Genomic DNA, 27383 nt, shown 5'->3' with positions numbered 1-27383 from the left:
TGCGCCTGGATTCCTCCTTCTCCACGATGTTGACAAGAATGTCATACCATTTTACAATATCCTATTTAATGTTACACCTTATATGGTGGTGTATTTTTTTTATTTTTTTTTTTTAGCTTAAAGACTATGTTCCCTTGCCCCTGGCTAGCTGCAGGGTACACACACAGCTCCTCACTGCAGCGCAGGTCAGCTCTGGGAGCTGACAGACATTGAACAGTTCGCTGCCACTTCAAAACCAGCGTACGCAGACCCGGTGCTGGTGGCCCTGGCTTGTTACACAGCAGTTAATTCTGTACTGGATTGTGAACACAGGCATTGTATTAAGCAACTCACAGCAGCTCTTACATCCCCCAGGCACTGAAAAAGGGCTCAGACAGTATTCTCAGAGACACTGCAGGGCCACCAGTGACTACAGCAAAGGGGGATGTGCGGCTCAGGGGCACATCGGCCCTGCGGTCACAACACAATACAGCAATTTTCAGCTTCATCCACATCATGGCACTTGTGACTTTTTTCAGACACCCACAAATTGTTTATCTGGTTGAGAATCTCCAAACTTTAGATTTTCTGTGGATCTGCCAAGTTCCTTTCTAGGGTTGCAGAGCGGCCGATGGAACCAAGTGCACCCACCACCACCACCACCTCATCAAGACGTTCGACAGCCAACAGTACTTCTAAAATCGTTTTGCTTTCGGTAACAAGCATTTCAAAACCCCTCTCCTCAATCTATTTCTGCAGTCCTAAAGCTTCACAAGCCGAGTCTCGGGATTCCTGCGTCTCTGTAAAGATGGTTTCCTCGGGAGCTGTGCCTCCCTGCCGGCTGAGGGGAGGAGTGAGGCGTGGAGGGGGACGCTCTGAGGGGAGGAGGGACAACTTTAGAAGTCTCCATAGTCTTTTCCTTTCAGGAAACACATCCTGTTAATGTTTGACTGCTGTGGCAGCGGCTCTGTTTGTTGCAGCCGACTACGCCCTGAGGCTCACCAAAAACAGCCATTTCCTCTGAGCTGGGGGAAGGGGGGGGGGGCTGCAGACCTCTTCCTCACAGCAGCCCGTCCTCTGGTCCCTGCCACTTGCAGTCAGGCGTTCAGAGGGACACAGCAGAGCAAATTCCTCAGGATACACCAAACTTTCATAATTCTTTGGGATGAAAGCATTCACGTGGAGTTCAGCTGCAATTTGAGAATGACATTTGTCGGTGTTCGAGGGATATTTTGAAGTTTGCATCTGGAAAAGGCTTTTGGAGCTCTTTGACTCGGAGGAATCCGCGCTCTGCACAGTTGCTCTTGAGGGCTGAGGCACGCTGCTGGCAAGCAGCTCTCCCTCCCTCGCCCCAGCAGCAGTTCAGGCTCTTCTGCTTCAAGACTGGAGTCCTCCTCCATTTGCCTCACAAGGAATTTTGTCTCACAAGGAATGGAAGTCCCTATCTTCCAGTTCATCACAGGACTGGCATTGCTTATCAAAGTGCAAGAAGGTGGATAAGCCAAAGCCGGGAAGGACGGAGAAACCTAAAAAAAGCTCTTTTGTGTTCTTTTATTTTATGGAATTCTATCTACCTCACAAAATTCTCATTTGCTTGATCAGAAACACCTCTGGAGTTGACTTTGAGAATGAACGGTGATGTCCTCTAGCCATTCATAACATCATATTGAAGCTGCCTCCATTTCAAGTCCAATTTCAATGTGCTGGAGCTGACTGAGACCTTGTGTCTTCTGCAAATAGAGACTGGCAGTGAGCTGACAGTCAGATATGACTGTCCAGAAACTGGTAGCCACAGCTGTGTTGGTAGCCCTGGTCTCACTTATTCTGAACAACGCAGCTGCCTTTACTCCTAACTGGGTATACCAGACCCTGGAAGATGGGCGTAAGCGCAGCGTGGGGCTCTGGAAGATGTGCTGGCTGGCAGAAAAGAGCAAAGGAGGTGCAAGCACCAGGCATGGGCAAGGGGAGGAGCGCGAGTGTGAAGCCCTGGGCTGGGGTTCAGAATCAGCAGGGTTCCAGGAGTCTCGTAGCACTGTCAAACGTAAGTTCAATTTCTTGACTTCTCTGCTTCTACTAGATTGTCATTGATACGTAGTACTGGGTCATGAGGAATTTATAGCCTAAGCAGAACATCCATGTAGCTCTCTGTGATCAATGTTAACCATCCGATTCTAAACACCTAAACACCTCTTAAGATTAATCATATGAAAATCATTAAGCATGACACATTTCTCACTTGCAAATTCAGACTCGTGGGATCTTAAGAATACATATAGCTTAAACTGAGCAGTTTAAAAATGGTTAAGATCAAATCTGTAAGCCAATTTGCAGACTTACAAAGTTGAGCAATAAAAAAAGTGCCCCTTATATTAATGATGTGAAGGGTGTGACCCTATTCTCATTAAACTAGAGCAGAATTATGCTTGGAATACTTGTGTTCATCTCTGACACCTTGGTTTAACTATGGCTAACTCCAAGAACTTTTCTCCACTGAAAGCCTGTGCTTTCAGCAGTTGGCTTCTATGCAGGCATCTAAACAAGCTGATAACAGACAAGGGTTTTGAGCACAGCAGTGCCTTGGGGTTTGTTCATTCAGGCAAATCAAACAGTGCTTTAAATGAATCCTTCAAGGAAGTGATTTTTTTTTTTTTCATGGTTTGAAAAGCAGAGAAAGAACAAAATACTCTGTTCCTCCTTTAAGTCTCTTATATCCCTCTGGAGACTAAACAAAAATACGAGAGGAATTTCTTTAAAAAAATTTAAAAAAAGCTTTACTGTGGGCCCACACCACATCATGTTTTCCAAAAAAAAAAAGTGCAGTAAGTTTTTTTCACATGTGCTAAAAACTGTTATAAATGCTTAAACATGACTTCCAGCTTAACTAAAAGAACTTATGCAATATCAAATCATCACAAATAGGATTAGACAAAATTCCTTGATGTCTACCTGTAACTTCGTTACTCTAATCACTGCCCCAATTATTATTTATAAGCCATGTTCTAACTTGAAAAACATGCATACAATTAATGAATTTTAAAAGTACACGGTCTTAATCTAACAGCTAGAATAAGCTCCTGCATATTGAATTTGGCTCCTGCAGCATTTAAAATCTGCAAACTTGTATTTCTTGCTACGCACGGTTCAAAAGATGGGTGGTACTATAAAGATAGGCATAGAAAAACTAGTTTCATAGCAAAATTGTATGCATTTTTGCATACAGCAAGTTATTTGCAATTTGCATATAGCAATTTCTTACGTCAAATAGAACCAAAATGTGATAGGCAATTTTTAAATTTAAAAGTGACAATTACAGAGAATTCTTTTGGGGACATGATTACACTGACACCAAGAAAAGCTCTTCAAATGTTAAACAAGGACTTTGAAACCCAATGACTCGTTTCATCAAGCATCCATTCACTATTTAATCTGAAAGCAAAGAGTAAGCACAAGTCAAATTTTCAGTCTCTACAGCATTAAGAAAAAGAAAATCTCACCTCTACAGCTGTACCATGACAATCTAATGAGGAAACAAAGAATGAGGAAAAAAAAGACATGTTTCCATGGATAGTATGCTTATTATGGGCCCAATTCTGCAGCCATGGTTTCATCATTTTAAATAAGTTCTTTAATACAAAATCACATATTATTTAAGTAATGTATATATAGCAATCCTCATCTGTCAGTTAATAATGACGCATGTGTGTATATAAATACATATATGTGTATATAAATACATATATATAAACAACTTTTTGAACTCCGTCCTCAAAGAGTTAAGGTTTAGTATTTTTGAGAATTAGCTTTTGCATATACTGATGACTCCTGTACAAGTACCACATAAATAACAGTCCACTAAATATGCTACTGCAAGTAGGCTCAATTACTGGCAGAGAAGTCTTAGATCCTATTTTTCACTGAATACAACTTAAAGGCCTGCTCTTTCTCCCACCGAAATCATTGGCAAAACCCCTTTTCAGAGGACAGAGCTGTGTTGTATTATGTTATATCCATACTATATTAGAAACAGGAAAGAAAGAAATCCAGGGAGGGTAGTCAGTGATACTATAAAATGAGATGGAAATTAAACAATGTGAATGATTTCAACAAAACACAACATGAAAGAAATGTGGGTGACTTAGGTTGCAGGGGGAAGTACTTCAACTCCATTCAAGCTAAAACATTACTGCTCCTGGCAGAAGGGTCTGATCTCCCCCCTTCCTTTATCCACTTCTTCCTTTACCTCCCTTCTTGCCATAGTTCCTGCACCCTTCCTTCAACCATCTGTGATACTAAAAAGCTTCTGTGAACCAATTCACGTGGCTAACAGCAAGGAAACAGGTTTAGAGTGGAATTTTTTAGTGTGTTCGCTTTTTTGCTTGGTTATTCCTCTGTTGGATTAAGCTGTGGTACTGCGAGTCCAGCAAGTACTGCTCGTAGCACAAGCTGAGTGATGCAGGTGTGCTTAGGGGTGAGAACTCCATTTCAGTGGCACCAGTCTGTCAGATCAGAAATCGTTGTTTATGCTGAGAATCAGAGCCCAGTTATGAGGATACCAATCAAAGTTTTTCTAACGTGGACAAGCCACTAGATGATGCAAAACTGAAGGCTTTTACTGAACTCAGATGGCATATTCCCTCTTCAAAACACTCCAAGGAAACTTAGCCAGGTAGCCTAACACTTCTGTCATCTGTGTGAGGGCAAGGAAACTTGCCAAAGGTTACAGAGATTGTTCCAGAGATATTACAAATACTCAGAAGATTAGGCCACGCAGTTTGGCTCTTGTCTACATTTCTTAACCCTTCATAAGCGTAGTAGAAGCATGCACACAGTAAGAACTATGTCAGACAGCATGTCTCAGGAATTTTTGTCAGAGCAAACCAGACCTGCACAGCCCCCGTTACCTACATCCTGGCCCACCACCAGGCTGGTAACGCTGCATTGCACTGTGTGAACACACCAGATTACTTGAAATCAGCTTAGCTGTTTTTTATCCTGCTGCACAGTACAGCTATGCCCTTAAGCCCTGCAGTGCTACAGACTGGGTGGACAGATGGAGCTGATTTATTCATTAGCAACAGTCACACTCTGTTCCTTTCTGTCCGAAGAACGCTACAAACAGCGTGGAACTGCAGGAATAGGGAAGCATTTAAAATGATTTACAACCTTGCTTGGTTCTTCAGGATTCCAGGTGAACTGAATGAAAATCCCAACAGTGGGATGCTTATTTCAACTACAGGGAGATGCCCAGAGTACGACACTTGTAGTCCTGACAAACAGAATAACCAGTGACAGGGAGAGGCACAGGGTCACGAATGACTACGTGACTCCTGTAAGGGCTAAATATAAACACCTGTCCAGCCTCAACGTATGATTTATGCAAACACTTGCATTGTGAAGTGCAGTGACTAAGTCAGGATGCTGCTCTGTGTGGGAACAACGAGCTGACAGTTGTTCACATCGGCAGCAATTTAGAGAATGCCACTGTCCACTAGGAATTTCTGCAAAGTTTGGCTGTACAGAAACCAGTCTGCGTCCAGCAGCTGAGTGTGTTATAGATGCATATTAATTTTTCAACATATACAGATGAAGAAAGGAGGCACACTGCACTGGGAGAACACAGCTACCATGAGAACAAAAATAGCCAAAGGCTGCCCAGTAAGCTGCTGAGGCTGCTACACAGAGATGCAGTCCATGCAGGCAGCTGGCAGCTCCAGGCTTGTGATTTCCCTTCCTGACATCTGCAATATGATCAACATTCAAATAATTGAAATCACAAAACTGTAACAGTGGAGGCCGATATGCAATCTTTCTGGAGGCAAATTTTAAGACACCTACTCTCCTTAGACTGAACGTTCATTTTAACATGATTTTCCTATGTTGTATACTTTTTTTTTTTTTTTTTTTGGTATAAAGTTAGAAACTTCATAGACTCATAAAAGTGGCTTGGGATGGAAAGGACCGTAAACATCATCTACTTTAATCTTCCCTGCTGTGGGCAGATATGCCACATTCTTGGTTGATTCATTCACAAACTTCTTGGGATTCAGGCTAATTTGGGATAATTAATGTTGCAATACAGTTATCTTCACATGTTTCACAAATATCAGAGAAATCATTATTTCATTACCCTCACTACTGAGGCTTTGAATTCATTTAAAGCTTTAGGAGGGTAAGTGGCTAAGGAGCTTCCAAACATTTCACATTAAGTACCTTTATTACAGCCACCAACACAAATGTTTATAACCAATCCACTGATGTTTATAACCATGCAGAACTGTCATAACATGTATTCAACCAATATCTCAAGAGGAATTATATAAGAGCCTTGTCTGTTAGAACTGATCCTTATATAGGCGCATTCTTAATGTTCTGTTTGAAAAGTTAAGAAATTTAAGAAAACTTAAACATAATTTACACTGAAAATAGTTGATGCAGATGCCTTCACTCCAAAACCAAAATTCTTCCTTTCTCCACCAAAAAAAGATTTATACACCTTTTAAACTAAATATTCAAATAGGAAATACAAGCTCAGATGAGCTCAATCCTAAAGTTCCAATGCACCTAAGATTTCAATAAACTGTTACATTAAAGAGTTCAGTTGGAAGAGAGCTATAAAGGTCATCAAGTCCAACTGCAACATCAAACATTCAATTGTGCCAAACTACTTCGTCCCCTCCTCCCCTTCCCCCCTCCCTTTTTTTTTAAAATAATTTTGTAAGTGTGGAAAAAATGGAAGCGAGGCAGAAGGCATTTTCCCATTTTCCACAGATTATATATTTTTTAAATTTTTACCACAAGATCATAAATTGCACACTTCAGAAAAATATCTAGGAGATGAAACCAAGTCAAATAACTGACTTCTAATTTGCAAGACATCCATCCAGCAACAGAATACTCTGCATGTTCATGGTGCTCTTGAAACTCAAGGCACAGCTCCAGCTGATTTCCATGTGAGCTGTGGAAACTTCATCCCCATCTGACCTTTGGTGACAATGCTGACATCCAAAACAAGAGGAACACAAAATTAGTTGCCAAAAATTTGGGTAGATTTTTTAGAATGATAAAGAAGTGTTTCTCACAAAATACAGAACTGAGTTCTCCAGCACAGAATTCAGCTTTGTTGCAAGACCATACACAACAGTCAGCAAGACAGAAGCCAAAGAGAGACTGTTTACATAGCACCCATTCAGCTTTTTTTGCGCTGTACTTTCATGCACTGAATGAATCAAAGCTCCTGAGAAAAAACTGCAATCCCACTCATGCAAGCATGTACTCTGCTGGCTTCTAATGTTTGGATGCTTGGCTTTGCATTTCTGAAGTCTGTATAATGTGGATTTTTAAATCAATTCAGGAAGGCTGAAGAACACCACCACTATACAGAAGCAAGTATACAAGCTAACCCTAACTTGAATCATATGCAGACTTCAAACCTTTAGATAAAGCCCAGACATAGCAGATGGCTACTTTTTAAATAGCTTACCTAGGGCAGGAGTAGGAAATGGAATTCACCAGACCCACACAGCGAGGACTCAGAGCTTGAAAAGAACTAACTCTGCCCTCAGCTCCAGCGCCTGGTAACGTAGTGGATTCCTAGAAGCTCAGCTGAACACATGAGAAGACTGTAGTCAATTTTTTTTGGCATATCCCCTGCTCTGTGACAGCTATGAGCTCACTAAAGGTAATATGTGATGAATATACCTAGCACTCCTGAGCTTTCAGCAGATTTGTTAGCTAGAGTTCTGTTAAGCAAACGTGTACTAAAACTTCTAAGACTGCCTATTGGAGTGAATTTCTTAGGAACAGCAAGAGATGCATCCCTTCTCAGGCTAACACGTTAACAAAACGTCAAGTTCCGGATGAAAACCATGTACTCAGAATGCCTTGATTACATCTGCGAAAATCTAATTACTTAGCCTACTTAGATTAAACTGTACCAGAAGCAGCACATGATCTCAGCCTGCAGACACCCAGCCCAAGAAGATGAAGTCTAGCAAAGCTATGAGCAACTGAAAACAGGCTCTTACAAAAAGCAGTGAAGCAGCTTAGGGACAGGAAGCATTGATAGTTCTATCCCTAATTAGAAGACTAGGACTATTTTAGAAGAGCAAGGCAGGCTTTATCCTCCTTTCCAGAATAGACATGCACAAACACTGAAGATTTATGAAGACAGATGCATTTTAGTATGTATAGTCAGTGACTCACTGAATAATCAATAAACCATAGAACCATAAAAAAGAGATCACCAGTAGAAATCCTATAAAGTTTGCCTTTTTATGCTAACAATGAAAAATAACTGAATAATTAAAAAAAAAAGTTAATATAATAATAATATATAATAGTTTTTTTAAAAAAGGATAAAAAGTATTAGTCAGTTGAAATAATTTTTAAATAGATACCAAAAAGTGTAATTTTTGAGATTAAAAGAAAACTGAAGTTAAATGCAACTAAAGTAACCATTTATATATATATATATATATATAAAAAATCACTAGATACAAGAAAGAAATTTCCTCAAGAAAAGAATATCCTAAAGTATGGATACAGTGACAGCAGCAGCCTAAGATGGCAGTATACTTCAGCTATGCATAATGAACTTTCATAAAGAGAAAAACGGGGCTGTGTTGTGGAGAATCACAGAATCACAGAAATTCTGTGTGGTTCTGTGATTTCTAGGTTGGAAGAGACCTCAAGATCATCGAGTCCAACCTCTGACCTAACACTAACAGTCCCCACTAAACCATATCCCTAAGCTCTACATCTAAACGTCTTTTAAAGACTTCCAGGGATGGTGACTCCACCACCTCCCTGGGCAGCCTGTTCCAGTGTCTAACAACCCTTTCGGTAAAGAAGTTCTTCCTAAGGTCCAACCTAAAACTCCCCTGGCGCAACTTAAGCCCATTCCCCCTCGTCCTGTCACCAGTCCTGTCAACTTCTAATAGCTAAAGTTTAAACAGATTTTTAAATTTAAAATCATGGAAAACAGGACTAGGGTAATAGCACACTCAGAGTCATCTCCTGCAGCTTTGATGCCATGCAGTAAATTGCGCAGTCGTGGTAATAACTTCAGGTATGACACTGTGCCACACATAGGGAGTGAAACTGTGGTCAGCATCTCTTTCCACGGCTGGTAACTTAGGAAGCTGCAGAAGATGTACTGAAGTTTGCACTAAAATTTTTGAAAGTGCTATTTCACAGGGGAAGTTTTAAACTACTAAGTTATCTTGGGCTGCTTATTTTCCTTCATTCATACATTGTGCTTTCATTGTGCATCAGTCAAAAGCTTCAATTCCCGCAGACAGAACAGGGGAAGAAAACCTCACGCTTTCAGCAATTAGCATAACCCGATTTTTCAATGAGATCATCCTTCTTATTATTCTAAAACACTGCAAATTACTCTTCGATATGACTAACCTACTTCTGCAAAGCACAAATAACCTGGGTGCTATCATGTAACATAAAACAAAACTGCTGCTTGCAATTAAAGTCAAATCAGCATTCCTAATCCAGATGGATAATTCTGGTCAAGGAAATTAGCAAGGCAATGGGGAGTTGGAATTGGTCTCATCCCTGGAGTTTGGGTTTTGACCCTTGACTGGTGACTGTATTAAACAAAGCAGAATTCATTAGACAGTGCCCCTTACTACCCACCTGTACAAGAAACACAGCCAGAATCCCTGACCATGAATTAATTACTTCTCATAGCATACTGGGATCCAGATGCGCTTCCAAAAGGAAGTCAGAGACCAGCACTTTGTAATGCTTAACAACAGCTCCAGAGAGCATTGAAGCCATTCTGTGTCTATCCCTTTCCATTTCTCAACAGCTATATCACATTTTAAGGGAGGTGAAGGAAGGCACGGAAAAATTCACCTGGTGGTGTCCAGCTCTATTTTGCTAGAAGCATCCACTTCTAGCTATAGGAAATGCTTTAGACGGTTAAACTTCAGGAGACAAGTGACATTAACGAGTTCAAAACAAAAAAGTTGTATGTCCAAAGTAGTTATGCCATCATGACAGTCTTAGATGATAGATTCTAGAAGCTAATCGTTCATACAAATACCACCCGTACTTGTGCACACAACCACTATGAACTTCTCGTTCTCACATATGGTGGCTAGTACAAATCATTCTGCAGAATGAGAGTTTGTAATGGACATGGGAGGCTGTAGTGGGATCACAATTACTGTAAATGAAGCAGAACATTTGACATGGTCAAACAGACTACTCTACATTCATACTAATTATAGAAAACCCATTGGAACGGGCTGCAGCTGGCTGCTGAGGAATTTTCGCTTTACATAAAAATTAAAATATCGACAGACAGACTAAAGACACACAGACAAACACCAAATATCACAGCTCTTACAAAAAAAATGCAATAAAAGCAAAATATTTTGAAAGATAAGAGCTATCTATTCCTGAAGTGACTGGTCACTCAAGAGCAAAACCAGCCTTGTGGCCTTGCCTTCCTCAGCATGTTTTACATCTTTTAAGCCTTTGGGTGCAGGCTCTGAAGAAATGCTTTTCATTTGCATGCTTAATTCCCATCCTTGACCAGCATTGTCCACTTTTTTTGGTTGTCCTCAATAAAACGCAGTCATAGGTGCTTTCCAGAACTACCACCTTTTTGGATGGCGCAGTGGCTGGGTGGGTAGCTGGGTTTCATTTTGCAGCTCAGGTCAGGGTTGCACGTGCACAAAACAGAATTATCATGTGCTGAGATGACAACATGCGAAGTGCAATGACTGATTAAGCACAGCAAACACGAGGGGCAGATCCAGACTCAGACAAGTCAGCAAGTTCCACTGAGAAAAAAAGGGAGCTTTTAAGAGTTGTACACTGTTAATTTTGTCAGTAGCCCTCTCTCCTCTTTCGCTCTCCACTCCCATATTTTCCATGTATGACCATTTTGGATAAAGGCAACAGCTATCTAAAATATTAGTTGTATTTCTGCAGCTTCAAACAGCAGTGGATGTGAGTTGAAAAAGCACCCCTAAATCTGCTGTTCATGCAAAGAAAGATGTTACACATCCAATGCACTCCAACAGCAATAGGACAGTGATCACTCAACTATTATTTAAAGACTAAATTACAACAAATTTTGTGGAAAGCAGTTGAGTTAGTCAAAATAAAACTTGCTGTTTTAGTGTGCTAGAAATACTTATGGCAAAGGCAAGAGAATTTACCCTTGTTACACTGAAAAGACGATATGGGTAACAGTAAAGACAAATATGTTTCTATGACAAGGGGCAGTACATATTTCTGTGATAAGCTTTAGAACCCCGTTTGTTTGTTTGCTTTGTTTTCTAATGCATGCATACACCATGCAGAAAGGCAACAGAATTCCCTATGGCTGTGAACCAAGTATTTTTTGTATCTGACACCACAGATAGCTCTGTCACAAATGCAAGTACTTTTATAATAATGGCTGTAAGCCTGCTATTTCTAGTATATTTCTCATTTAAAAGTAATTAATTTTCACTTCAGAAAGTACCACTCCTTGAAGTATTACAGAAATCCATTTAAGTGGAAATGCAGAATACTCCTAATGCTCAAGATTTTGCTGGTATTTACAAAGCTCAGCAGGCTTCCAAACATGATTTCACAGTCAGCCACCATGAGCTATAAATGTTGAACATGACAAAAGTTGGAATCATAGAATCAGAATCATTTACTGCTACAAAGGGCAACTTTGAAAGTTAAGATACTTCAAGCAAATTAATTCTGAATGAAATAATTCTCTTCTCTGGTCAGAAATGAACTCACTAGGAAAAACAAAAACAGCTTTATCATCTTAAGACTTTATTCAATATGAAAATGTTTAATGGACTATGTATCTTAATTAAATCATGAGTGGTTTCTTACAAGACTAGGAGCTAAACATGAACTATGAAGAGAAAATAAAGATTAAACTAATTTTTATGGTTCACAACAGTAAGACTGGACTGAATGATTACCACTATGAAATTTACTCTTGTTGATATCAAGTTTTGTTTTTTTGCACTTCTTGGCAGTCTCCTTAGAGGATCAGGAATTTACTTCAGTCCTTAGCTAAAGAAATAGGGTGGCGAAGAGGGAAAATATCCAAGCACTTGGCAAACATGAATTAAGTCTTAATCAAACAACAGAAGAGATCAAAATTTAAACTTTGACTCCAAACCTTTTTCTCCTTCTCCACTTCTGCCTGCTTTCTTAGGCATCAGCTCCTCAGTCATGGACTGTTCCAATAAATGTAAGGTGGAATATGCCTACCTTACCACAAACAAGCTAGCGCAACAAATTTTACAAAGCTTTACTGCACAGCAATGGGCAATAGGAACAAAGACATCACCAAGTCATTCTGTAAAAAGGAAAAATGCCTCATAAGTTTTGGAGACACTGAAATCCACGAATCCTGCTGCCAAAATAAAAAAAGTCCCTAGGCAAAGCTATCTAACTGAGAAGTAATTTTTGTTTACAGTTCTCCAGAAAAATATAATTCTGGTGGTTAGTGCACTTAAATTCAATCATAAACACTTAAGTTGCTTTTGAAAAATCACATGACAATTCATGTCTTGAGCCTTTCCTTTTCTAACACACGACTTACAAATTGAGCTGCTTCTCTTTCAGAATAGCAACAACATATTAGCAAGAGATGTTGAACTGGCACAATGATATTTACAAAACCTACCTTTTGCTAGAGAGGAAGGAAAAGGATGAAAACAGGACATCCACCAGGTTAACAGGAAAAGTAGGAAAACAAAATGACTAAAAGTACCAAACTTTGCAATGAATATATTCGATTCAGCACCCAGCTGAATCAGGTTTCTATCCAAGACTCGAGGTATTTATGTCTATAATTATTTCTGCATTTGTTCTTTAATATTTATAAATATATGAAGTCATGTAACTTCTTTCACATGTAAATGGCACAAGAACACCTCATTTGGAACTGTCAAGATGTCATTGACATCTTTCAATGTAAATCTCTCCTTTGTTACACAGGGGGCGTAACATACGATGGTCTTTGCAGTGTGTCCAAAAGATTAGTTAAATGTTAAAAGAAGGAAAAGTTGAGAATTCTCTATATGAAGTTCTATTATCAGCATCTCTTAAACCAGCAATAAGTTAGTGTTAGTCCACAAAATGTTTCAGGACAATCCAGTTGGACTAGGTGAAATATTTCAAGTGTTACAGATTTATTTTTTTTCCCTGTGGTATGATTGTCTTAGAGCCTTGAAAACCCAAACCATGAACAAAGGTTCCATTTCAATCAGTGCCATACAAATGCAGAACAAAAGGACAGTTCCTGCCCTAAACAATCCTGGCTACTACTTACATGTAGAATCTTCACAGGGCAGAAACCAAACGCTTTCAGCAGGCTGTTCTTCAAAATTAGCTACTTGCTTCATATGAGATTGTTTTGCTCTGAAGCAACAGTTACAGGGTACTGTTTAACTAAAGAAAATATTCAACACATCCTAAAGAAAATCTGCCCCTAATCAGACCACAGGAAATGCAGTTAAGAGTAAGGGATTGCCAGGAGTGGGAATAGTATTTGAGAAACATTTTCTGTGGAATACATTTTACATACCTGCTTAGCCAGGATTTGAAACACCGCCTCCCTGCCCCCTTTATTTTTTTTAATCATTTTAACTTTAGTCTTCCTTCTTATGTTTCCCTAGTGCAGTTTGACATGATGCGTGCCTGTAACCTCATTGCTACTGTTGCTCTGACTGCTGGCCAGCTCATCTTCGTCCTGGGTCTAGTGGAGATACCCATCATATCTCAGGATACCCAGTGGTGGGAGGAGGCCATAGCTGCTGTGTTCCAGCTTGCCAGTAAGTACACTTTTTTTTTTTTTTCTGATGGAAAAAACCACTTTATAGCTATTAAATCCAGGAAAAAAAGATTTTCTTACTTCAAAAATCTTTCAAGTGATAGAGCATAGCAAAAAGGCCTAAATCTAAAAGTAAGCTTATTGTCTCTTAAAAGCTCTCCCCATATGATTCTGCATTACATGAATAGAAGCTTTTATGTTGGAAATATCAGAATGAGTCTTCTGCCAGCCTAGAAAAACAAGCCAATATTATTTCCTCTGAAACCAGGAACACAAGCCTAAAAGAAATGAAATCAATGCAGCATAATCCCATAGGTTAGCAGAGAAAAATATATCAAAAAAGCTGTTTGAAAACATAGCAGAATGGCAGAACACATTTCAGGAATTTTCCTGAAACACTATTATTTGCTTTCAGGTAACTGAATTTTACTCAGTCATGATCGGCTGGGTTTTGATAGAGAGATGTCTTACAATCTAGCAAAGAAAGTTGGAGTCAACTTGCAACAGTGACGGTCATAAATAAAATTCCCCACAGTAATTCTTGTAGATGAGGACTATACAGAAATGACTGAGGAAAAGAGGAAATGGTTTTATCACGGTATCTTATTAAGAGCAGTGGCAAGAATCTTTATTACATAAAGTCACTCAGGATTTATTATACCAAGTCCAATCCTATAAACTATCCATGTACGAAACTTTGATTAATGGAGTGGAACACTCAGACTGTTTACAAGATCATATTTAAGACATACATTGTTATCAACGTAACTAACAGGTTATAATTAAGTAACACTTATAAAAAGTCAAAACTGAATTTTAAGACCATTGAATATTTACAATGATAAAAATCTGAGATCCACAGTTTACCCTGCTGCAAGACCAGAATCTAGCCCAGGTTATTTAAATATGGTTCCCACAGCAATAACCGCCTGGTACGGATGAACCTGAAGGTCAAATAAGAGAAGACTGGTGTAACAGAGGTTCTGTAACACTCAAAGCAGCTGATCCAGATTCCAGGTGCAGCAAGACCCCCAGGCATCAGTTCAGTAAAACCAAAAGCCAGATATGTAGCCTCACCGTAATAAAGCCTCCCTCCAGTCTCATGTATGCTATGGACTTTTACAATTCTGGATACCTTTTGCATAGCTCTCCTTGATCTTCAGGTGCAATGCTGGCTTTACTCTTCCCTCCCTCCCATCCTCCCCCAAACTCAACATGTCTGTTTTTCACAGAGGAAATGCATTCTGGCCCTGTTTAGATTTGTTGTTTCATTGACAAACAGCACAGTGGACAGCCCTGTGCCTTTATTCTATCGAGGCTGCTAATTTTAGACTTTTTTTTTTTCCTGTGCTGGAGTCTGTTTTAAACACAGTCAGAGAGAGACTGAAGGGCGCCAGGATATCCCGACACAGGAGAAGGAAATGCCTGCTATTACCTGTTATGCAAGCTGAACCTTGAAATCCCCAGTGCTGGGAGGGGAGAAGGGAAGAAAGCCAGAGCCAGAATGATTAGCAAAACACTAATGAGAATGGCTGAAGAAGTTGTTGAATCAAGAAGTTCATCTGCTTGTCTGTGTTCAAAAGGTGTGAGGAGATGGATCTGGCAGCTCATGACAGCTGCAAAGAAAGACGTCATGCCGCGTGAATCAAAGCTCTCCCATCTGCAGAAGTGATGCAATGACTTTGGTGGTTAGCTCTCCCCCCATACTTTACAATTATGGCATGCTCTCCTTTGCTGTCATTAGACGGTTTTCTGCCCTGCAGTCAGTAACACAGCTTCAATTTTATATCTCATTAGCTTAATGAGAATTTTATGTTAAAACAAACTCGTTACAGACATCCAGAACTACCAGCTTTAGGGATAGAAATTTTGAAAAAAAAGAAAAAAAACACCAAAAAAACAAAAAAAAGTAGTCACAATATCTGCCCTTATCCCAGTATAAAGTTGACTTATTTGAAACCTCTCTAATTTGCCAGGACAGTGGTGTGTGAACTGCAACTGCCCTCAGGCAGTAAGGGTTGTCTTCACAGGACAGACAGTTCAGAGTACAGCTTGCACTGACAGAAGAGGCTTTTTCCTCTTTCAGAAAGAAAGATGTGCTTTGGAATGTCAGGCCACTCAAACTGGCCAAAAATTCAGCCCCATCAAACAAATCCCTCAGACTGAGCGCACACATTTTACACATAATGGTTAATATGCTATTTGTCTGATACCAGACAAAATGTGAAAATTGTGAGCAAGTCCAACGTTTCTGTATCTCTGACGAATAACTGCTGCTACATCTAGGACACCATGTTTGTTTTGTTGTTGTTTTTTTTTTTAATGAAGTGGAAGAAAGTTGACTGCCTCTTGCCCTGTAAGCCATGGGTAGCACTTAACTTCTGAGCCTCCATTCCAAGCTGGTAATCTCCCATTCATTTTCAAAGTACAGCAAGGCATCAGAAGAGAACGGATTATTTAAAGTACTTTGTTCATGAAACAGCCCAAGTTAAATCACGGTGAAGCTCCACCCTACTTCATTTATATTATAGTGCAGTCTTCTGTCACCACTTCTCAGGAAGCTGCGTTCTGGCTGATCACATTCAGCATTCAGGCAACTTGGTTCAAAGAGCTGATTTGACTCTTCTTAAACAAGCTAACTCTCATTTAACAGTAAAGCAGCTACAGATTAAATTTCTGGGAAAGACTCTCTGCTTTCACCAAACCTTAATTCCATGAATTTTGGTCATGTTAAAAAGCCTGCTTTCCCTACACATTGAGTAAAATGGAGAAGGGATGGCATTTTAAGGGATAAAGCCATAGTGTACATGAGGTTATATTTTAGTGCAGACAGATCATTTGTGTGAGAAGAACAGTATTAAAAACCTAGATTATTCAGTGATTTTATAAAGGCCTTTAAGATCATAGAATGTACATACTTGGATCTTATTACATATTTGAGTATTGTCTGGATGATTCCTATTCATTACACTTTCAGATGTCATCCTGCCACATACTTAAAAAACAGGCATCCAGCTCCTGTTTTTTTCTTTTCCAAATGTGTGGGTTTCATTACAGTTTCCTGTAGTCTGAACAAAAGTCCTTTCTGTTTTAAAAAACTACGCATACTAAGTATCATCTTCCAAACTCTATCACAAGTTCTAATCAACCATGTTTGATCCCACAAGAGCTTGTGATGACTCCAGGCTCCCCTGCTTTTTCACTTCTACAACCTGCACAAATATTTGACAATCATTCAAAAAGGACAGACCTCTGACAGAAGATAAAAGCCCCAGGAAGCAAAGAGGAAGGAAAGAAGAGAGCAAACAGTGTTGCTCCTGGGAGAGCAATGGGATTCGCACAGCTCCAAAGCTCCACAACCTCACACCGCCCAGTTAACAGGAAAGCAAACTGTTTGCTTTGGAAAAGCAATGTGGTGAAAATGGAACCAGTGTTGTATGCGAAATTTTGTGTCAATGCTCAGAAATTTCTCTCTAGAGGGTTTTTGATTTTTTTTTCCCCAAGGAACTGTTAAAAACTCAATGTGCTGAATATAAGATGAGGATCCAATGAGTAGTTGTGAAGGGAAACCCATACCAACAGGACAGGGAATAAAGAGCACTTCAGACAACATTAAATTACTGCAAGCAGTAACCTACCAGACTAGATCAGACCTAATGTATTCTAGCCAAGTCTCCTATCTTGTACAACGGTGAATATTAGACTTCAGAGGGAAGTGTTAGAAACAGGTAGGGAGGTCTGGGATAACATTAGATCTCATCCTAGTTTCTGGAAGTCCAAGACTGGAATAAGTCTGAATAATAATGGTTAATATTCCTTCCAATTACTTTTCAGCATTAAATTACTTTAATACCTGATACCCTGAAGATTACAACCTTTTGTGTTCCTACTGAGCCAAATAAGTTTCAATTTTACCTCTTTTGAATTTCAAGCCTTGCACTGCAACTTCTGCTGTGTTTTCCATCTGCCAGTGTATTTCACTCTAGACCCCTAACAAATCACAGGAAACCTGAGTTCATACACACTCTTATGTCTGTGCTATTAAGCCTTAAAACCAACACCACTTTAAACCATTTACTTTATTTACTGTCTCATTTTCTTCTGGGTATTACAACTTTAGCTCTGTTGATGTCCAGAAAATCTTAATGCAGCACAGAAGAGCAAAGCAGCCATTGGAGAATATAGCTGACTATAATTGTGATAGCAACATGATCCTGATTTCTGTATTACTTCCTTCCACCTTTTTCCTTCACAACACCCTCAAGCCAGATCTGTTTTATGAGGAGATCTATGGAGCTCCAGCCTAACACTTCCTGAAAAGGAAGCAAATAAATGATACTAAACCTAAAAATCATAACAAAAAGAAAGAAGTTGACTGCTTGATTTGCGGTAAATGCTTTTTTTATTTCTCACTTATTTTACCTCAACACCAAACTTGCATGTTCTTTATGTGGATTGCAAATCTCAAAGTGATCTTGCTTTCGTATATCTGCAAAATGAAAGATCTTAAAACATGGAAGACTATCCTGCTTGTTTTGACTGCTGGGTCACATGAACAGCTGAACCAGCAAGCTAGGAAGGGCAGTATCTCACAAGGACTGTGTTGAACTCTTCAACTGCAGCAGGAAAATTTCCCGCCTGTATTCTTCACGTCTAAATACAGATTTGAGTAGCAGACAATCTGTTGTGACATCTCAACATCAAGGGCGCATTCTAACTCGAAATATGGTAATAATATATTACCGATAAATATGCAAGTATAAGGCATGCATGCTATGACTGTTAGAAATAATGCAGTAATGCAGAAAGAAGCATATGAAATATGTTCAACTCAAGTACTGATTTTACTGTTTATGAAGATGCCTGCTAAAAAGTTTCAACTTGAGTCATTTAGCTAGAGCCAAAGTTAAACTCCTGTTTATCCTTTGATGCCTCAAAAGATGGAGAGGACAGAACTCTTGAAAAACGCATGAAAACAGCTCATCGTTAAAGACAAATTACCATCACTAACATTTCTGGGAGGATCACTGGTCAATGACTGCTTCTCTCTGCAGTTTGCTTTTCTTCCTTTTTTCCCCACCTGACAAGAGCTCTCACCTGTGTCTGACACACGATCTACTTGGACCAAAAGCAGAACTTCCATTGACTCAAACTGCCAGTGCTTCACAGGTGCCAAACAGTCTTTGCAGCTAACTTTTGGGCTGCAAGCCTGCACGTTTATCCTTATTTAATCAGATGGCCAACAGAAATTATGTCTAATTCATAGGGAATGCTTTTCAACCTTCAGTTCAAGGACTGGCATTATATTTATGGAAATCTCCAGAATGTAGCTAGGAAAAGAAAGTTCACTGTCAGTAGACCTACACTTCTTAAACAGTGGTCTGCACCTCCTTTTCCACTAACAACGTAGAAATCATTCTCTTACAACAAGTCTCTCAGCCTTACAGGGTTACAAAGATGAACTGACAAATTCAAAGAATACCACAATTGCCCCAAGAAGCTTTGCTACTCATAACTTGTGTAATTTCTAAGAGATGTTACATTTTACCAAAATCCTTGGGAGCTTTTATTGGACTCAACAATATCCAAATAAAAATTCAAAGTCTACTCAAGTCCTTAGGACATTGTAAGCCAAAACAAGCGTACATCTACAGCTGTCAGGCTGGTACTACAAAGAGCACAGAAGTATCACAGAAGCACTGCAGCTGCCTTACACTCTAACAACTGTTTTGTGCCAAGCTGATCCAGGAAAAGGTATTAACTGATTAATCATTTACATTGATTCCTCCAGCAATTGAACTTTGGGAATCTAGCTCACTTTGATAAATAAAACTGAAATTCTACAAGCAGCTTATCTAAGCTCGCGATTCCCAGCAGCTAAACCATTCCCTGTAAAGGTTTGCTGGGTATGTAGAGAAGGGAGTTAAGCATTCCCCTCCCTGTTCACCGTTTTTACTGCACAAGGGTCGTTTGCAAAATGTGAACAACAGCCTGGCTGCTCTATTTTCCTTCTCCCTCCTCCTGGCAGAGAAAGTCATCCTATGGGACAAGCTGTAAAGACAAGGATTATAAACCCTTCTCGCACTGACCTACTAAGCTGGCTTTTTCATCCAGATAAATTAGCCCGCTGTGTGCTCTCTGGCATAGCAGGGAGCTGGGGGATGAGATTGTGCTTCCTGAGGCAAATTAACACTGTTCCTGATACAGACTTTCTACCAATCCCCCCCAAAAAACAATGGAGACTTCTAAGACTGCAGTATCAGTGTCGTAATAAGATCTATGCAAATCAAGGTGTGTCTGGAAAAAATCATCACAAGTAGAAAGCGACTAAGAAAGTTCTTGTAAAATATTAAAAATCTGTAGTTGGCTTACAGCCAGCTACAGTCGAACAGGAAGTTCAGTACACAGATGTAAAATGTAAGTTCAAAAAGCAGCATTCTCCTAAACCCACCCCCTCCAACACGGTCAACTACTGTCCCAACCAAAAGTCTTCCTAGTGAATTTGTTATCTGTTTCCTTCCCCAGCGGAAAAGCACCCCCTGTTCAGGCTTGTTTTGCTACCGATGGGAAACAACCAGAGATAAACAGCAGCTCTATGGGAAAATAAAGTACTTTAAGTAATCTCATCAGGACTTTTCGTAGAGATCTGGCCTCTGTGCAGACTTTAGACAATACACAGTAAGTGACCTGAAGCTGATTGACATATGCTTCTTTCCAATTAAATTAATACAGGGAAATTCAGCCATGCATCTAAAAGTCCTGTCACGGCTACCCAACAGAAATGAAATTAACCTAGAAAAAAATTAATATTCTCATAACTAAACTGAGTATTAAAGAAATGTTTCCTATCCACAACTCTTAAAATAAGTAGCAAGAAGTGACACCGTTCTAACAGATACTTTAACTGCTTTCCCATAGGAAAAGTCCTTTGCAATCCATGACTCTCACTTTTTCATCCCCTCCCTTTTTCAATACTGAGATGCTTTGTAGAACAAAAGATTATAATGGATTAAAAAGTGTCTTTAATCATATCACACAGTAGATGCTGCAATTGTAGAAGGGAATAAAAGTATATCATGAATTAAGAAAAAAAAAAGATTTATGGCGAGTAGAGCAATTTTCTGGTTATTTTTAGTAGAAGTTACCTGTGGGAAATAGCCTGGGAAGGCAATAACTGTTTTCCTCCAAGTATTTTATTGGAACATTGAAATTTAATTCAGACACTGTTGTTCAATATTACAAATATTTATCTAAAGTGAAAATCACTGCAATCACTTTAGTCACTGCAATCAGGGAGACAGAGAAGCTATTCTTAGTGCATGGTTAAAAGTGTGCCAATACAAATAAGCCTTTCTCAAATCAGTGCCGAATTCTGCATTGGCATATTTACATTAACAACTGCGTTATGCCCATATCACACAACCACCAGTAGGCGCTGAATTTTACCTACACCAGATTTTCACAAGTGATACACTGCGTGTATATTCAGAAATATTCAAGGCAACAAATTACATGTAAAACGTTGTCAAAGCTACACTAATACCTAGCACAGTACACAAAGCAGAAGATAGCAACCTCATGAAAATACTTTGTTATAGTTGTGTTAGTAAAAAATAAAATGTTAGTCAAACTTCAGTTTCATTCCCTTTCAATACAGAAACTGGTTATTATTGCTTCAGTGCCCTAGGATTTGTGAACACGGCATGTTCATGTAATTAGTTGTGAGGTTTTATCCATCAATCTGGCAAAACAGAGCACTCCTTGGATATAGCTATATAAGAGGCCCAACAAAATAAAAGTCTACTTTCCCTGATTAATTGTGGAAACACTCTGGGGTAATGTGCTTCCAACACTCCCACCTCAGTCATGCTTTTTCTCTCTTAACTGTCAGTTCCTGTCTAGCCTGTGGCAAAGTCAGAATACAGATCCTATGTTTTTCACTCAAGAGCCCCAGTGACTGACTCACTCCTGATATCTGCCAAGTCAGGGAGCTCTGAAACTGATTACCTCCCAGTTCCCTCCTGCTCAGACACTGGCACAAAACTGCAAGAGAAGAGGAAGCCTGTTGCACCACTGGCTGATCATCTGATCTAGGGTTAGGGAAAAAGGCCTGTGACGGGAAATAGTCTTGCTAGCATAAATAGTTTTATTTTGGGGTCTGTAAGTAAACCTTAGTCCTTTTTTCTGGTGGATAATTTCTCCATCAGATGGAAGGATGTTCATGAGGTTGGCCCATCTAGCAGAGATGTGCTGTCATCTAGGACAGCAATTGCTGTAAGTGATACATAAGGAGGAAAAAGGTGTTTGGGGAAAAGAAAAGGTTTAAATCTTGAAAGCATGCCTGTAGCATTTGTTTACCTCTGTAGTGCCATAAAGGAGTGTGCATAGACTGCTGCTTGCCTTAACTAAGTGAGCAAAGAATGGGGCAAACTCGTGCCCAAGGGAGCACAGCTCACACACACCAGGAACCCTGACATTTTTTCCCAGCAGGCTTTCACAAGAAGATGTGACTTCCAGTAAGGAAACTGGAAGTGCTGATCAACCATTATTTACCTAGGTTAGATGGACCAGTAAATACCTGTAAACCTGAAGTGGGGAAGGCAGCAGTTGCAAATCAATAACTGGGCTTTAAGCTGCAAGACATGGCATATCAGGGTTACTCCATGTAACTGGTGATCTCGAACCTAGCTCCTGCTGCCAAGAAAGCATGCGACAAATACTGCATGATAGCATACAGTGGACTGTTATCAAGAAGTATAACTGGTCCTTAGCGGTATTTGTAAGTGGCCACTGATGCAACACAGCGTGGCTTCAAAGCTCCTTCCTCCTTAAGTAGTAGTATTAAATTTAACTTTAAAAATGAATGTGAATTAAGCTATTTCAAGTCTAGCCAGTGCCTCTGACAGGCTATATGATTTGCATTACCTTGTTTTGTTTTTAAATACTTACCTTCTGGGGGAATTCCCTGTGAAACATGAACTGAAATGAAAACTCAAGAGGAAAACTGATGGCAAACATCTGCCATGCGCCAGGCAGATTCTTCAGTAAGATGAGTCTTTTGTTTTGTACCTCAATACCCTCCTTCCTCTGAGAATTTTAAATCAGGAGGAAAAGGAACAGGTCTACAACTTGGCCATAGGAAGTACAACCAACCTCCCTTTCTCTTGGCTTCCTGTCTTTATATGAGACAAATGGTACCTATCACCCTTTGAAAAGTGGATTACAACCTGTAGAAGAGCAACTGGTGTTGGTGTTCCACAAATACAGGATCTGATCTTCACCTGTCCCCTCAACTATGTGCCTAAGGAGAAATTGAACTCCAGAGGAAGAACGCAGTGTTGAATGTATTGCACTGAAAACGAGTCACAACAGTTTTGTTTCGCAGCTGTGATTACCTTCTTATACACCATTACTGTAAACAGTAAAGAAAAAGTTGTACAAGACCCAGATAACACCAAAGAGCAAAGTCATTAGTAATTCAAAAGCAGTTCAAGGAAGCTTCACAGAAAAGGAAGAGCACAACCAACTAGCTTCGGATACAAAAGTAGCATTCTGTGAATACCCTAACAACAAATACGCTTCAGTGAGGATTTTCACTGCATGAAGGAAAGAACGCTTCCACTTTTGCATGATGAGATAAAGCCCATGAATATTCAGAAACACTGACTCCTTCAAAGACAGTTGATATACCTTCTACAGTCCAAGGACGTTGATAACATGTCTGACTTCAAGAAACTGAGATTTTTATTTTTTTAAATTTTTTTTTAAAAGCACGCATAATCTGATACACAGCATGCTGTCCAGCAGTTATTACTGGAAAAAAAAAAAAAAAAAAAGAAAAGATTTAAACTTGTCAAACACTTCATGATTTTTCTACCTCAACCATAACTCAGTATTTTATCAAACAGGAACCAAGAAGCAACTTTCCAACTTGTATACTTATGAATACTTATTATTTAATTATTAATTAAGCCCCCATCTCCAACACAGCTAAAGTTAAAATGGCCTCCTCTTTTCCAGTTCTCATACATTTTCACAGGGAATCCAAGAAGCCCACAGCTTTCCTTGGAGCACTAACACACAATTATTGGACAAGTTGGTGATTTCTGTAACTGTGTTCCGTGTGGCTACAATTTTCCCTCATGAAACTTGTTCAGTTTAGTTACAAATGAACAATTAAATAACTGCTAGAATTCATGATGCCTCAGAGAATCTTGCTGAAAAAAAAAAATAATCAAGGAATTATGTCAATTGCTGTCCTTAAAACTAACTCAACAACTTAAAACTCATCCATAGTATTTTAGTCTTCCTTCACAGCAAATGCTATTATAGATTAGAAAAATAGCAGTAGAGACCTGTTCCTAATGTAAGAATCTATTTTCTCATGTATCCTTCAGGAGAAATGTCTTACTTCGAGTCATCTCTGGTATATGCTGTCTGTGGGACCATGCTACTGTAGGAGAAGGTGTAGCAAGCAACTGAGTTAGAAACTACCATCTAGGCAGACATTAGAACAGTAACAATGCCAGACATATCCCAAATTAATACTCATATTATATCTATTTATAAGGAATATTCAGATTTCACAATGACTCTCAGAATAAGTGTCATGCCTATTTGAGTGATGACTGATTTTTTTTCCTCCTACTTGCATTTCATTTCCAACTTGCATCTTTCATCTTCACTGTATTTTTCATCTTTTTCTAAAGAACTCAAAAGCCTGGTTTATCCTCTCATAACACTTGCCAGCATAGAGAAATCAGAACCATTAGGTCCCATTTGTTTCACCTGCTTTCCCCCCCCTCCCTTCTATGAACACACTCAGCTATTCATTTTTGCATTTAACTATAGTGGCTTGCCTTAAATAAACATTTCAAAATCTGAGAATAAACTCACTATATTCTAAACAAACAAAAATCATTATCATTAGTGTATGTGTTTTCTGTGAAGGCAACAGGAATAAGAAAGAGGTTATTTGCGTAGGATAAGAGAACTGGGGGGGGGGGGGATGTAACTTGAACTCCAGCAAAGCAGGAATAGCGTGGGAGTAAGAAATTTAAACCAGAGTCAATAGGTGTAAATTAATCATTAAAACTGCTTTTTAGGTATCCAGTCTTTGCATGTACCATCATGTTTACATGAGTTAAAGAACACATATGGCATATTGTAAAAAGAAGGGAAAGGCTTTACAGATTCATGACCATTGGGGTTGTGTCACCTTGCCATTATAGGAATTCGAGAGTAACTCATTAAAAAAAAATCTCACACTTTTTGCAGGTTTTGTCCTGGTTATTGGATTGGTGACTTTCTACCGCATTGGACCGTACACCAACCTCTCATGGTCTTGTTACCTGAACATCGGAGCCTGTCTTTTGGCCACACTGGCAGCTGCCATCCTCATATGGAACATCCTTCATAGGCGTGAGGACTGCATGGCACCACGGGTCATTGTCATTAGCCGTACCCTGACGGCTCGGTTTCGCCGTGGCCTGGAAAATGACTATGTCGAGTCACCATGCTGAAAGCATGGACTTGGAACAGGGAAGATCTCCAAGGAGATCTGTATTGGTGTTTTCTATAAATATATGCTATAATTTAAAAGTAAGGGTTGAAGGACATCACAAAGCTCACTCTTGTGGGCAGAGGCCCTCAATTACTATTTGGATGGGCTCCATCTATATACATATGTATAAAACATATAATTTTATATATATTATATTGCCCTCTTCATCTGCTGTACAGCACAGAATTGGATTGTCAGAATCCTGACAGCATCACAGCTACATGTCAGCAGGCTTCAGCTGTAGCAGACAGCGTATGCAATAAGACAATAAAAAGAGGCAACCTAACATTTTCTGTCTGGATAAAGTTATCTTGCTCCCTTAATGATATAAAAAATTATGGGAGACCAGTGACAATCAGTCACTTTGGAGTTAACAGGCAACCTGAGAAAGCAGAAAACTCACTGTAGAATAAGTGACAATTTTTAACAGCTGTCTACATTTCTTGGCTCTTTATAGTCTTCTATCCCATTCACCCACCCTTCTTCAAGGAACTTCTCATCAACTGTAACACCTGCTTTCACGATACAGCACAAAGCAAAAACTACAACTCTAACCATTCTAATTGTAAAGTAAGGGACTGCAGAATTAACCTCTGTTTTATTAGATACTGCTTTTGTATCCTAAGAGAGAGGTTTGCACTTATCCTATAGTAGTTGGACTCGATGATCCGCATAGGTCCCTTCCAGCTCTGGATATTCTATGACATTTTTTCCTGTATCTAGATAGAAATGCCTTTAAAAATTAAATGGGTATGCAGCTAAAACAGGCCATACAAGGTGCTGAAAATCTAGTTCAGCTTTATACTGTGGGCAAATATCTTCAAAAGGTGGCTACCTGGACTCCCTAATAATCGTAGATACTAATAATTACTTTACTGGAAATTATTATTAAGAACCTGTATTTCAGCCCAAATAAATTTCTTCACAGCTCACTTTTACATTTGACATGCCATTTCTAGACTAGAGTGATATGTTAGGAAACCAGCTCTGCCTAACAATGCTCAGAGAATCACAGAATACTGGGAGAGTACCTGCCACTCAATCACCCAAACTGGAAAATAAGACAAATACAGGACTTTGAGATAAGGTAAAAGACCTGCCTAGTCACTTCATATAATAGCAAAATGAAAATAATTAGCACCTTCAGAATTAGACATGATGTTTATTAGCCTGACCCTGACAAACCCAAGGGCTCACAAGGCTTGCACGTGCAACTTTCAGGAAGAAAAGCCAACAGGTCAAAAACCATTATGCAAAAATCCTTAAGATACAGGAACTATATACAATGGCTGATGTTTAAAAGCTGTCTGCAGATGCTACTCAGAGTACAATTACCGACAGATTCGAAGGACTGAGCTGTGAACGTGAGCTGTGAAAGTCATAAATTGTTTAGGATTTTTGTGTTGCTCCCAGCTGAGTACACTGCTTCTCTTCTTTACTATTATTTCCATACTCTGCCACACTTAAAATGTGATAATCAAGCTGGCTCTTGAGTTCTGTTCTCAAACTCAGTTCTGATGCAATAAGAAACTCACCTCCAATTGCTCCTCTGCATCATGTTCAAAGTCAGCAACACTCTGCAGAGACTGATGCTCCAGAACAATTGTGTTGTTCTAGACTATCAGTATAGAATACATCAATGCTGACAAAGAGTTTCTTCTAACAGTAGGTTTGTAAAAACCAACTAAAACTTGTATTCATTTGCCTGCATTACTTTCTGGAAAAGCTCTATCTTTTCTAGAAACAACATGCTATGATTAATTGCAGGGTTTTTTAAAATTAAACTATTGGAATATTTAAAAGACATTATATTATTTCTTCTAATATTGCAATATCCGTATTATAATAATGTACATTTAAATTTAAAAATCATCTATGTGGTCAATAAATTCGTAATACTTGGTATTACTGTGATTATTTTAGATGTATAATAAAGTTGTGAATGTTCATTCTCTTCTAGTGATAATGTGGGATTTTTTTCTAGACACATCATAAAGTTATTCATTCTCCCCATTTAGTAAA

At 39.2% G+C, this 27383-nt stretch overlaps 2 protein-coding genes across 2 annotated transcripts in view; one reads left to right on the top strand and one right to left on the bottom strand.

Moving 5' to 3' along the window:
• The window catches only part of IFT140 (intraflagellar transport 140), a 70041-nt gene that overhangs the window by 17420 nt on the left and 25238 nt on the right, over positions 1-27383 (bottom strand). The window lies entirely within an intron of this gene.
• On the top strand, positions 908-27313 carry TMEM204 (transmembrane protein 204). The gene is made up of 3 exons (XM_068699449.1): positions 908-2020; positions 13644-13799; positions 25076-27313. The coding sequence occupies exons 1-3, from the start codon at positions 1747-1749 to the stop codon at positions 25318-25320; spliced, it is 675 nt and encodes a 224-aa protein (XP_068555550.1). The 5' UTR covers positions 908-1746; the 3' UTR covers positions 25321-27313.

The sequence above is a fragment of the Anas acuta genome, chromosome 15 (assembly GCF_963932015.1).
Source record: "Anas acuta chromosome 15, bAnaAcu1.1, whole genome shotgun sequence".
Taxonomy (NCBI): domain Eukaryota; kingdom Metazoa; phylum Chordata; class Aves; order Anseriformes; family Anatidae; genus Anas; species Anas acuta.
This window is presented reverse-complemented; position numbering and strand designations above follow the sequence as displayed.